Genomic DNA, 13,107 nt, shown 5'->3' with positions numbered 1-13,107 from the left:
ATGAAGGTAGAAATTCTACCTGGGTCTGGAAAGACTATTTTCTCAGTATTTCATTCTCCTGATTTAGTCATGTCTCTGTGATCCCTACTACATTATAATTACCAATTCACACCAGTGTTTACAGTGTCCAGATTTGATTAAATGGTATTAAAAACTAAGGAAATATAGCTTCAAATTAAAGACTGAATTCAAGAATTTGCCTAATCCTGGATGCTCTGAAATGCTAAGGAAATGTCTAAACCAGATGGAATTTTGCCCAATTAGTGCCTTATCCCTTTTTCCACTTTATAGAATAAGGGGACAGAAACTCAGGGTTGTCACTGGAAGAGTTAATGGGGAGGGTGGAAGGAATCTTTTCACTCAGAGGACAAAGTATACTTTGCTATAGGCTGCTATTTTAATATAGTTTTCTCCAATCCTGTACAAAAACAAGTGTCAGTCACTTTTAATCAGTAGTATTTTCTCTTTAAGAACAACCGGTTGCTACAGTTTTATTTTGACTTTAGATGTCTTTCATGGGGTACCAATCTCTACCAATCTCAATAACTCCTGATGCTAAAGTAAGAATAGCAGTTAAACCTTAGAAACAAGGAAAACTACTGCATCTGTCTTATGTGGCAATAACAAGTTTGCTTCCTCAGAATTAGTCATGTTTACTCTAGTTATAAACCTATTCCACATCTTTACATTCCTCTGTGTGAAGAAAGGATTCCTGACTTTAGTTCTAACTATCTTAGCTCCAATTTTAAGGCTAAGTCTCCCTGTAATGGCTCCTTCTCTCATGTGGAAGAATTGTCCACTATATAAACCTATTACAGTAGTTCTTTTCACTACTTTAAATACCTCATTCAAATCACCTCTTTTCCTCCTTTACAGTAAAGAATATAACCCCGGTCTCTCATGATAGCTATGATTTTTCATAAGAGTTATTAATGTAGTGAACTGACACTTGACTGTCCAGCACCTTGGGACGTCCTCTCAATGTGAAAGGCGCTATACAAATGTAATTTGTTGATTTGTTGGACAGTCTCCAAGACTTGGTTATCCATCCAAAGATTAGGTACCCTCAACCAACTGAATATTCCAACTGAGGTCTGACCAGCACTTTATAGAAATGGAGAAGCACTTATTTACATTTATATTCCAAGCCTGTTGTAATAAATGCCAGCATCACATCTGCTTTACTGACTGTTTTCTGGACCTGTGAATTAGATTTTTAATGGTCTTATGAACTTGAATCCCTAGATCTTTTTGCTGATTTGCCCTCCTTGTATTTCACCATTTGGGACATACTCACAACTTCTACATTTCATCCGAAGTGCACAACCCCACAATTAGCAACGTTTTGTATTGAAACATTCTTTTACAAATTATATAATTACATAATGATTTTCATTATCATTATACTATGCCTGGCATTAAATCAACAGACAGCACGTCTTGGACAGATAGTGAGGAGTTTCTGTCCACCTAAAGTGTGAAAGGGTGTTCTTAGAATCCTTATTCACTCTGCTCCAGTAATTTCAACTCATAGTTGTTTTAACTTTAAGGGCACAGTATAGAGACTAAGTGTAATAAAAACCTCTTAACTCTGATTCAAAACAGACTCTTCGACAGTGGAGACTTGATTTTAAACTACATTCTTGTTTACATGAAACTCCAGGGTGGTGAGACAGAGAAATACTGGAGGATTTGGTTTGTCTCCAAACTTCAGCTCTGAATGGACTTCAGTGCTCAAGAACAGATAAGACAATAGCAACGAATGTTACACTAGAGAGAATCCTTTAGTGGTTGAAGTTGTTAGAGGGGATTGACTTGAATCCATTATTCATTTGCCAGGCAAACCAGAAGGATAGTTACTTTTGTAGAAACAGAAAAGAATTACAATTCTTAAAAAAAACTTACAGAAAACGAGGTTTGAAATAAGGCTTCATTTTGCACCAAATTCTGCTTGCTCTAAAATGATGCAAAGATAGTGTAATGTTTCCCCATACATTTTTTATTCAGCGGATGATTGCATTATAAGATTTGTATGAATTGCTTAAAAAATACAATTTAAATCATTGCAAAAGTCGTACGCTATTCTAAAACGATACACGGGGTATTGTTTTGGCATCAACAAAGAAATGAGATATTACAGTCTATTAGCAGTAAAACAATTTGGCTAAAAATACTTTGAAAATAATCGGAAATGTACACATGAGAATACACTAACTATTGTTAATAATTTCCTGGTTAACAAATATTCTTTTACTTGTAGTTTAATAGGTAAACTATGGTTTGCGATATCTATACATAGTATTTAAATTCTTGGCTCATGATATTGGTAAATGCACTCTAGCACACACGATGGGTTCTGAGGCAGGAGGTCTGGGGAATACAGAGTGTGTGTCAGGTTACTGCTGGAGTTTAATTTTCTAAAATTCCGTAGCTTGCCATTGTGAATAGTGTCTGGTAAGCTTCCTGACCAGACCATCGTACTCATAAGGAGTTTGGCTTGAAGGGTTAATAGGGGCTGAGAAGGAAGAATTCCTGCCCCAGATGACTATTCTGACACTCCAAGTCCTGCAGACGAGCCAGGCTTGCTGGTCTATCAGCAGCAGTAGTTCTATAACCTCCCCCATCACCACCTCCAGCAAAGTCAGAAAGCTTTGATCGTACTCATGTCCCGCCTCATGCATATGGTCCCTTGGTTTCTGGAGAGGTGCTGGTGACACGTATGTGGATCAAGAGATGGGGCCATGGATTTACGCTTCGTTGCCAGATACTGGATAGGGATATTCTCAAAGTAAACATAAAGTTAAACAAAATCAGTTCTTGAGGCTATGAATGAATGGGAGTCCCCCATACAGTTAAAATCACTGACAGTAATTCCATTCTAAAAGACCTGGCAGTTCAAGTTTTCTCAAAATCTTTATTTGGAATTTTTACAAAAAAACTGCTTCTAAATTGCGACTGGATATAAGAATTTTCCACAGTTCTGAACCACTTCAAACCTGAAAACAACAGTCTTACAGGCTGAAACCAGGTGCAAGATCAGAAATACCACTACGTGGAATTTTCTGCCACAAAACATGATTGAAGCAGTCCATAAATTATTTTAAAAGGGAATCAGGCAGATTCATGGGAAAAAAAGAGGAATGTCAAAGGACAGACCAGCAAGCAAGAGAACGGGGATCGATTTGATGGAGAAAAACACCAGCGTAAACTTGATGGGCCAAATTACAAGTTTCTGCAGTGTAACAATGAATGATCTCACCCATGAGGACAGGAGCAAAGTGGCACAAACACAAAAAAGACAAGAGGAATGCAAGAAACAAACTGCTCTGAACAATCATACTGCAGAGTTTCAAATCACTGAAAACAAAGTCCGCAGAGGTAAGGCAGGAACGAATGCAAGGCTTGTTACTTTTCTTCTGGCTGGAAAAGCCTATTTTCATATTTTTCAAAGTGGATCCCCTGCGACACCGTTATCTTCATCACTGCTCCGTTCATATCTTCTTCTTCAAGTATTCTCTTCAATCCCTGACTGATTAGTGATGGTCTGCAGCACACAAAAGTCATTATCTTCAAGGATAGTTTCATCCAAGTTCAAAGAACTTATTTTTAAGCATTCAGATATTAAATAAGAAGCAGCGGTGGCAAAGGCCAGCCAACATCAATCAACATGGTCAAATATAAGAGATGATTCTCCAAAACCCTCTTTGGTTTTAATTATTTCTATATATATTATTTCCCATGGACACTTATATGGACCATACCTGCCCCCCTCCCACCCCACCACACACACACTATGTGTTATGATGGGGCTGCTTTAAAATAACGATAACCAAAGCAAACATGAAGCGCAGAAGAATTTCCTTCATAATTGGGAGACGGATGCATGCAAGATACTAGTAAGGGTGGTAGAACAAGGAACTATAAATGGGTCAGCGGGTTAGGTTGTGTATTGTGAGTCAGGAGACTTAATGCGCATGTGTACAATGATCTTTTAGGCCATGACATAAAATACCAGACATTTTAAAAGCATTCTCACCCTTTCTCCCCTCCTTCGCACCCTCTCTCCCCAAGTTTGACTCCCTGCCTCCCATCGTTCAAGGCGTATCTCAAAGAATACCTTTTGGCCAAGGCTTCCCCCAACCCTTAGCTCCCACTTCTAGCTTGGTTGCCTAGCCAGCATTGTTAAGAGCATTGAGACATCCTCCCAATGTGAAATGCACAAGTGAAATGTAAATTTGTATTGTATATTCAGTTTTATTAGAATATAAGATAGATATGTCATAAGAAGCTTTTGAGAATCTGGGTGGATAGGTGGGCTACATGGACCAATGGTCTGCTTTGAAGCTTACTGTGTAACAAAATGAACACAAATTGTTTCTTAAATGCTTTTTATTGGTTAGAAATATGATTTTGTTTGTATTTATTACGTTGGATTAATGGTAGTGTTGCAAGGACCCTGGTTTGGGAGTAGATTCATTACAGTTATGGTAATATTTTTTGCAGGTTCAGTTCCTGAGCTGACTCTGAGACACTGGAACCTTTAGACTGCAAATGCATCAGCGATCTAAAGGTTAACATTCCTCTCACCGAATAAGGAGTGATCTGTGATCCCTTTGTCCTAACTAAACTGCTGCCTTTCTCTGTCCTGCATTTTGTGCACCAATATGACAGCATTGATTAATTTGAACATTAACTACAAAAACATATTTTTAATAATAAATATCCTTGCATTTTATATAGCGCCTTATCAGGTTGTTGAGACGTTTCAAAGCGCTTCACAGAAGCGGATGTAAAGTGGATTGATTTAAGACATAACACGTTGAGGGGGTTGGTCATATAACCCGTTTCGCCCACAAAATAGTCAATTCACTTTACAGTATATTCTGTGAAGCTCTATGAGACGTCACAAAGACGTGATAAGGGGCTATATCAAATGCAACGATTATTATTATTATGAGCTCTGTTATATTGCATTTCATCACGATGGCGGGGGCAGCATGCAGGAAATGACATCATGGTGACTCGATAATCTAGAACTCCTCCTGTTTTAAGCAAGAAAAGCCAGCGAGTGTTCTTCCTGTGTGCACAGTGACGTCACCAGTTATGTGCTCAGTGATGTCCCATTGCAGGAGAGCTGACTACCCATATGGCGCTCCATTATACGGCTGATTGGGTTTTTAATAAAACACGTAATACTGAGTTGTGGCAGGTTTTTGTTAACGTTGTCTTATATCTTCCTGTTTGGGTAAATGGGGAAGTCTTTAGATCAACATTCTCTCACGGAAACTATCTGAATGGAAAAAAAGCAATCTTCACTGACTCCAAAATAACTGCAGAACTTCTGCTTTTGTTAATCCTGCGTGCTGAACGCTGACTGAAGCTTTTCAAAATGTTTATGCATTTTTTTCTGCAAATAAAGATCTATGGCCCGGCATTATCAAGTAGCTCTTGACGTAGGGGCACAGAAATCATTTCTTAAAGGACCACAGTTGCAGTTTTGAGGAAGGCATTTCCTTACAGCCCAATCCTATTTCTGTGACCTCCTGAAACTCTGCTGACACAGCAGCTCCCTTCATTCAGCAAACGCCAGCCTGCTTCCTATCCGCTCCACCTTCAGTGGTCAAACTTTCAGTCATTCTGTCCCTGTTCTCTGGAGCTTCATTTCAGAGTCCTTCCAACTCGCACCCTGTTTTCAAAGCTGCCTCAAGAATACCTCTTTGACTATGCTTTCAATCATCTTTCCCTGTTTCTTCAAATCCCCTGCCCCCTTGCTCAGGTGCCCAGCCAGCTGTGTAAACCACTTTGAGATATTCTCCTGACATGAAAGGCACTATATAACTATAAATTGTATTGGACTGCAACATTCCTGGAGTGAGAACAAAATCTATCCCAAAAATTCCTGCTTCAATTAAACATTCTGGCTGGAAATATTGAAACTACAGGGACAGTAACAAATGCACTGGAAACACAAGGTGGGGATGCTGATGTGATGAAATACATTGCTGAAATACAGATATCTGCATGCCAATTATCCCCATGGTGTCCAGTCATCCAGAATGCCAGCTTCTCCACAAGGGGCTGGATGCAATGAGTGTGGATAACCAACTCTCTCGTGTAATACCCAAGTCACATCACCAGGACACCGCTGCCCCTTCAATACTGGCTGCCGTAATCAACAAACGGACTATGGACTATATAAATTAATCTCTGTCACAAATGAGAAAGTGAAACCAAAAGATATATTTGGTTTCACAATTTTGTCTCATATGTCATTGTAATCTCATACCATTACAATTTTGTAATTTCAGCTGTTTTTGTAATCTTAGGAAAGTGTCTGACAAATTAACCCCTCTGCCACAAATGAGAAACCGAAACCAAAAAATATTTTCTTCAATTCCCGCTGTGGCAATTCCTAGATTCTTCAATGAAACATTCTTGGTATAGTTACAATCTGTGATTCAAAACAATGTTGTCATCACCACTCTTAAAATACTGTGCTAGATGTGTGTTAATAGAGACAGTTAGACAGTTAACTATTACTGCCTGGACTTGTTAGCACGTGGCCAAGTTAGGCTCTGGATTTACTCAGCACAATCTATTGCACATTCTCTAGGTATTTTTTCTGCTTTTAACAATCCGCAGGGCTAATTTAGTGAGATTAATTATCCTCATTTCAGTTGCCTCTAGCTACAGTTGTTCCTGTGCTGTTCACTACTCTCCCCTCTGTCTGTCAAGACAGAAACTGACGTTTTCTGAGTCAAAACTATAGTAGGAGAAATGCGGGCCCAGTGCCAGTGATCGTGTGATTCATTTTATGATCTAAATTTTGGTGAAATGTTTGCTCACTAAGAGGAAAGATTTCAGTGCATCAAGAATCAACAACAACAATTTATATTTACATAGCGATTACATTTATGTCTCATGTTGGGAGGATATCTCAAAGTGCCTCATGTAACTGAACTGGTGGACAGGGAGCTGGGGAGGGGAGGGGAAAGGTGGACAAAGAACATGGTTGATGAAATAGGTCGTCAAGTGGGTTTTTAAGGTGGATAGGGAGGAGGTAAGGCTGAGGAACTCCAAGATAGTATTAGAGCAGGGCATGAGAATAATCAAGCCTGAAGTGGTGAAAAGATCGAAGATGATTTCAGCAGCCTTGACGAGAGGTAGTGGTTGAAGCAAGCGATGTTGTGGAAATCAAGGAAAGCAATTCTAGTGAGAATTAGGTGTAGGTTGGGGGTTGAACAAGACATCAAGGTTCCATACCAGCTCAGTGTTAAAGACTTTAAGCTCTGCTTATCAACCTGTCATAACAACCTGTACGCTCCCTCTGCACAATATTGACCTGTTCACTCCTAGCAGGTGCTGGCCTGCTCCACCGCAACATCTGTGGTCGGATCTTCAACCTCTCTGCCCGTATCCTTTGGAACTCCATCCCACAGTACCTTCGCCTTGCTCCCTCCCTTGCCTCCTTCAAGTCATGTCTCAAGACCCTACTCTTTGACCAGGACTTCAGTCACCCTCCTACTATCCCTGCCCTCCATGCTCCCCAATCCCAACTTCTTGCTGCGGTCGAAAGCCCTGACTATCCAGTGTCTTGGGACATCCTCCCAATGTGATAGGCGCTATACAAATGTAATTTGTTATTGTTAACAAAAGAAAACAGGCAACAGTTTCAGACTGGTAAAGAGCAACAGGATCAGTCTAGAGATCAACGGATGACAAGGCTCCATCTGTTAAAGTACAACAGATGAAAGTTTCAATCTGCTAGAGGACAATGGACAACAGTTGTAGTCTGCTGGATTGACAGGCTTCATGGACCACTCCACTCCGAGGCTAAAGGCCCCTCGTTCACGCCATTGTCACCTCATGCTTCGACTATTCCAATGCCCTCTTCACCAGATCCCCAGCTCCACTACCGACAAACTACAACTGATTCAAAACTCTGCTGCCCGTATATTCACCCACACTAAACTCTGCATCAGCTTTCACACCAGTCCTCGTTACGCTCCACTGGCTCCCTATCACAGAACAGATCGATTTCAAGATCTTCTCACTTGTGGAGTCCTGTAGCTGAGTGGGTAGAGCGTTCGCTATATCAAATATAAGGTGCCATTATATTATTATTGTCTACAAATCCCTTCATGCCCTGGCACTTCCCCAACTTTCCAACCTGCTTTCTCCTCACTCCAATACCCACTCCACTTGGCTGGCTCTGGCCTTCTGCTCATTCTCGTGCCCTCCACTCCACCATCTCTGACTGTGCTTTTAGCCACTATGAACCAAACCTTTGGGATTCTTTCCTTCAATCCCTCCACCTTGCCATTTCCTTCCCCCTTTTTTAGGTCAGGATTAAAGAGCTTCCACTTCGGCCATGCTTATGGTCACAGCTGCCTTCCTCCTGGCTTGGTGTTGGGCTCCATCACTGTTAAGCTCCCTGTGACACTGCCGTGTGAATGGCGATATATAAATGCAAGTTGTTATTTTTGTAAATGGTCTACTCCTGCATGAAAATTATACTGTGTTACTAAGAATTTTACAGTCTTTATTGCGCTTCTGTACTTCAGTGAGTTCACAGAGGTCACTGTTCCTTTAGAAGATTCTTAGCAACATCCTCCCATTCTACACCCTCTTCTTTCTTCCTGTGTCCTCACTGTTTTGCAATCAGAAGTCATCATACTATATCCCACTCCAGAATCCAGAGCCTAAAAATTGTGGCACTACCTCACTCTTTGGTTCCCTCACTTTTCCCATCCTCTGCTGTGTGCAGTTGTCTGCCTGCTCTGCATAATTGTCTGCTGCTTTTTACCCACAAAATACAGTCACTACACTTTACAGTGTATTCTGTGAAGCACTTTGAGACATCTCGACAACGTGATAAGGTGCTATATCAAATGCACAAGTATTATTATTATTATTTATTATTTTCCTCGCCCTACAATTCTATCAGCTTGTAATACTCAAGCTCTATGACCTATCCTTTACTTCTTCATTTATCTCAGTTTCAGTTGTATATTGCCCTGTGTATTGCTCTTGGTCCTCAATCTAGTTTTCTCAGTTACAGATTACATAGCATAAAATCTCTTTAAGTCAAAAGTGATGGGTAAACTTTTGGTTAGGTACAATTTACTTCCCACTAAACTCTGAATGTTTGATTTCTTCCTCTCAGAAGAACTTACTGAATTAATCCATAATGTTCCATTATCTCTTTGATGGAGTCCTTGAACTTATAATATGTTCCCATCTGTTCTTCATGATTCACAGAGTCCAGAAGTGGAGTATCAACAAAACCTGGACAGATAACGTTGATCCGAACACCGTAGCCTGAAAGCCTTGAAGTTTCCTAAAAGGAATATCAATGAGTGGTTGTTATTACAATGACATGTCTTGGGAGGGGATTTTAAATGGGATAGAGAAAGTAAATTCAGAACAATACTTTCAAATGCATCATGATAGCAGAATAAGAGTACATAGATATAGAGTTTCAAATGGCAATTTCAGGACAGACATTAGGAAGTGTTTCTGTACCCGCAGGCTAATTAATGACAAGAACAGGTTACCAGAAAAAGTGACTGAGTCCATGATGCTGGACTCATTAAATAAAACAGTGGGGTGCTATGATGGAGGATGGTAGGGTAGATATTCTGGATGGATGAGATCAAAAGGGCTTTCGTCAACCAAACCCATATTGTGAATCGTATTATTCAATCCCACATTAACACATTAAGGAATAGATTTTTGTTATAGAAAAAATAAATAGTTTGCTACCTTTCCCTCGCCCCCGTCCCCCACCCATTCCTCCCTTCACATCTTCGACCCTGTCTCAACCTTTTCCCTCAGCTCCATCATCTTAACAATGAAACCCACCACTTGCTCCCTTGATGCCATCCCTAGCCCTCCCAGCTCCACCTCCTCGCCCTCCTACTAACAGACCCTGTTAACCTCTCCCTGTCCACTGACACTGTACCCATCCCCCTAAAGGCAACCATCATCACTCTCTCTCCAACTACCGCCCCATTTCAATCCTTCATTTTCTATCAAAGGTCATGGAATGCGTCGTCGGTTCCCAGCCTCGCTCCCAGCATTCACTCCATGAACTCCTCCAATCTGGGTTTCATGCTGCTCATAGCCCTGGTCAAAGTGACAAATGACATTCTGTCCATCTGATACCAGGGTTCTCTCTGTCTTCTCGTCTTTCTCCACCTGTCGACCACTTTCGATACTGTTGACCACTCTATTCTTCTGCACTGCTTCCCCTCTCACCTCCATTTCAATAGTTCTGTTTTTGCCTGGTTCCAATCCTACCTATGTGTCTGCACTTCGTGGCCATCAACAGCTTCTACTCTATCCCCCGCACTGTCACATGTGGTGTCTCTCAGGGCTCTGTCCTCGATCCCCTGTTCTTCAATCTATACATGCTCCCACTCGGCAATGTCATCCGCAGACATGGGGTCAATTTCTACATGTATGCGGTTGACACCCAACTCTATCTTGCCGCCTCAACTCCAGGAGGGTTGATGTCCTAACTAATTATCTGTCTGCCATGAAGTCCTGGTCGAGAGTCAACTTCCTCCAGCTCAATGTTAGCAAGACAGAAGCCCTGCTGCTTGGCTCCCAGCAGCGCCTCCTCACCTCAGCCACTGACACTATCACCATTTATGATTGGACTCTTCACCTCACCGAAACCTCAGTGTCCTTTTCGACCCTCAGTTATCCTTCAAACCCCACATTCGTGATCCATTCCAATTTCCCCACCTCCACAACATTGTCTGCCTCCACCACTGCCTCACACCATAGGCCGCCGAGACCCTGATCCACGCTGTCATTATGTCCCGGCTTGACTACGCCAACTGCCTGCTCACTGGACTTCCCAACTCTTCCCGCCATAAACTGCAGATTATTCAGAACTCTGTGTCCTCTCCCACACCAGGCTCCGGGAACCTATCACTGCTGTTCTTGCCCAGCTTCACTGGCTCCCCATTCTTCAGAGAATTGAATATAAAACACTCGCTTTTACCTTCAAGGCCCTCAAAGGTCTTGCTCCCCCCCACCCCTCCGACCTCATATCAGCCTGTCCACTCCCTCTGCTCAGCGGACACCAGCGGAGATATCAGGTCTCCCGCACTTCCCACCCCATCCTTGACGGTTGGGCATTCAGCATCTCTGCCCCCACACTCTGGAACTCTATCCCGCAATCCCTCTACCTTACCCCCTCACTTGCCTCCTTCAAGTCCCGTCTGAAAACTTCCTCTTCGACTGTGCCTTCGGCCACCCTCCCACCCCCACCCCCCTGCCCTCCTCCCCTTCTGACCCCAACTCCCAGCTCAGGTCCAAAACTCCTGATTGTCCAGCATCCTGGGACATCTCTACAACGTGAAGGGCACTATACAAGTGTAATTTGTTGTTGTTGTTAGTGAACTCACTGCTCACTGTGTCAAAACAATGTGAGGCAACAGTAAAGAAGCACAACAGGATACTGGGCTATACGGCTAAATCAGTTGTAGTTAGATCCCCAGACACCATTCTTAGGCTATACAGAGCTCTGGTCAGACTGCACTGGAACTCGTTTAAAAAGCTGATTGATCCAGTGATGGGGAAATATGCTAGGGGCCTTCTTTATCCAGACTAATCCTGTGATCTTGTGAGATAGGCACAACTGACTCCTCTGTCTTAGAAAAAAGTCCTTAGATAACCAGGAAACCTGGCACTGTGTTTTGAGTATTTGTTTCACTCCACTGTGTCACTTTGGTGATCATATAATTTCAGGGTCAATTTTGTGTAATTAGTTATCAGAGTTCTTAATTAGGAAATCAGAATGAGTTGTCTTCCTTGATGTAGCCTTTGAAATGATTTCAACTTGAGGGAATCCTTCTCCGAAAATATATTGAGTTGCAATAGTGTTCCTGAGCCAGCAGCAAGAACTTCTCAATTTCTACATTAAGGAATCAATTAAGAAATACTGCACAATAGACCCATGGTTTCCTCTTAAACAGCACAACAACAACAACAAACTGTGTTTATATAAGGTCTTTCACGATGGGAGGGCATCCAAGATGCTGGACGGTTGAAGATTTGAACTCAAGCTGGCAAGCAACAGAGGAAGTGGGTAGGTTGGTAGGGTTTTAGAAGACTACAGAGGTAGGTTAGGGCAAGACAATGGAGAGCACTACTCCTTTAAGATCTATTGAAGTACTATAGCTATCCATAGCAGGAAATAACATGTTGATAAAAGCAGGAATTTGTGTCTTTAATATACTCACTGCTAAAGCTCGAGTGAAACCAATCACACCATGTTTTGTGGCAGTGTATACTGGTCCAGATGGTACTGGGTAAATACCTGAATGGATTTGAAGAAATGGCAACATGATCAAAGAAGCAGTCTTCCTTTAATATGCAATAATAAATCATAATAATCCTTGCGTTTGATATATCATGTTGTCGGCGTATCACGTTGTTGAAATATCTCAAAGATTTTCAAAGGATATACTGTCAAGAGTGACTGCAGATTTGTAAGAGAACACAACAGCCGATTTCCACATAGCAACTATCCCTCAAACGGCCATGATGTGATTGCCAATATTATTTGGGGGATTGTTGGTAAAGATGCAGTGGGAAACATTCTGTTTTTAAATAGTGCCATGAGATCTTTAACATCTGCCTGAGCAGGCAGACAGGACCTCAATCTAACTTCTCATCCGAAGGACAGCATCTCCAGTAATGGAGGAGTCCCCCAGCACTGCTCTGGAATGTCAGCCTTGACCGGTTAGTCTAATGTGCTGACATGGGAGATGAGTTGGACACTAAACCACTGGCTGCTGCAATTGGACTTGCTCACCTGTGCAGCGTAACAGTGAATGTGGCTTCAAGTATCCCTCAACCTGGACTCTGTGTGTCTGACATCTCCAATAGTGGCAGCTGGCGGCTTTGGCTTCAACGATTATTCTCTCTTTCAAGAGATGGTGTCAGAGCCACGGACTGGTCAATAGTTATCACAAGAGAGGTTCAAACGAAGAAGGCTCTTTTACCCATTATGTTAATACAGTAATATTTATAATAATAATAATAATCCTTGCATTTGATATAGCGTTTTTCACGTCTTCTAGACGTCTC

At 41.8% G+C, this 13,107-nt stretch overlaps 1 protein-coding gene across 2 annotated transcripts in view; it reads right to left on the bottom strand.

Annotated features, from left to right (window-relative positions):
* Window positions 1-1,196: 1,196 nt before the first annotated feature.
* The window catches only part of hpgd (15-hydroxyprostaglandin dehydrogenase), a 31,887-nt gene continuing 19,976 nt past the window's right edge, over window positions 1,197-13,107 (bottom strand). The window contains exons 5-7 of one of the 2 annotated variants that reach the window (XM_007895939.2): window positions 12,258-12,334; window positions 9,177-9,340; window positions 1,197-3,544 (exon numbers count right to left, since the gene is read on the bottom strand). In XM_007895939.2, coding sequence (XP_007894130.1) covers window positions 3,406-3,544; window positions 9,177-9,340; window positions 12,258-12,334 — 380 coding nt within the window. In that variant the 3' untranslated portion in view covers window positions 1,197-3,405. The remainder of the gene's footprint in view (window positions 3,545-9,176; window positions 9,341-12,257; window positions 12,335-13,107) is intronic. The other variant, XM_007895941.2, reaches the window with a different exon arrangement.

The sequence above is a fragment of the Callorhinchus milii genome, unplaced genomic scaffold (genome assembly GCF_018977255.1).
Source record: "Callorhinchus milii isolate IMCB2004 unplaced genomic scaffold, IMCB_Cmil_1.0 Scaffold1, whole genome shotgun sequence".
In the NCBI taxonomy this organism is placed as follows: Eukaryota; Metazoa; Chordata; class Chondrichthyes; order Chimaeriformes; family Callorhinchidae; genus Callorhinchus; species Callorhinchus milii.
The sequence above is the reverse complement of the archived record's forward strand: the minus strand, read 5'-3'. Positions and strand labels throughout refer to the sequence as shown.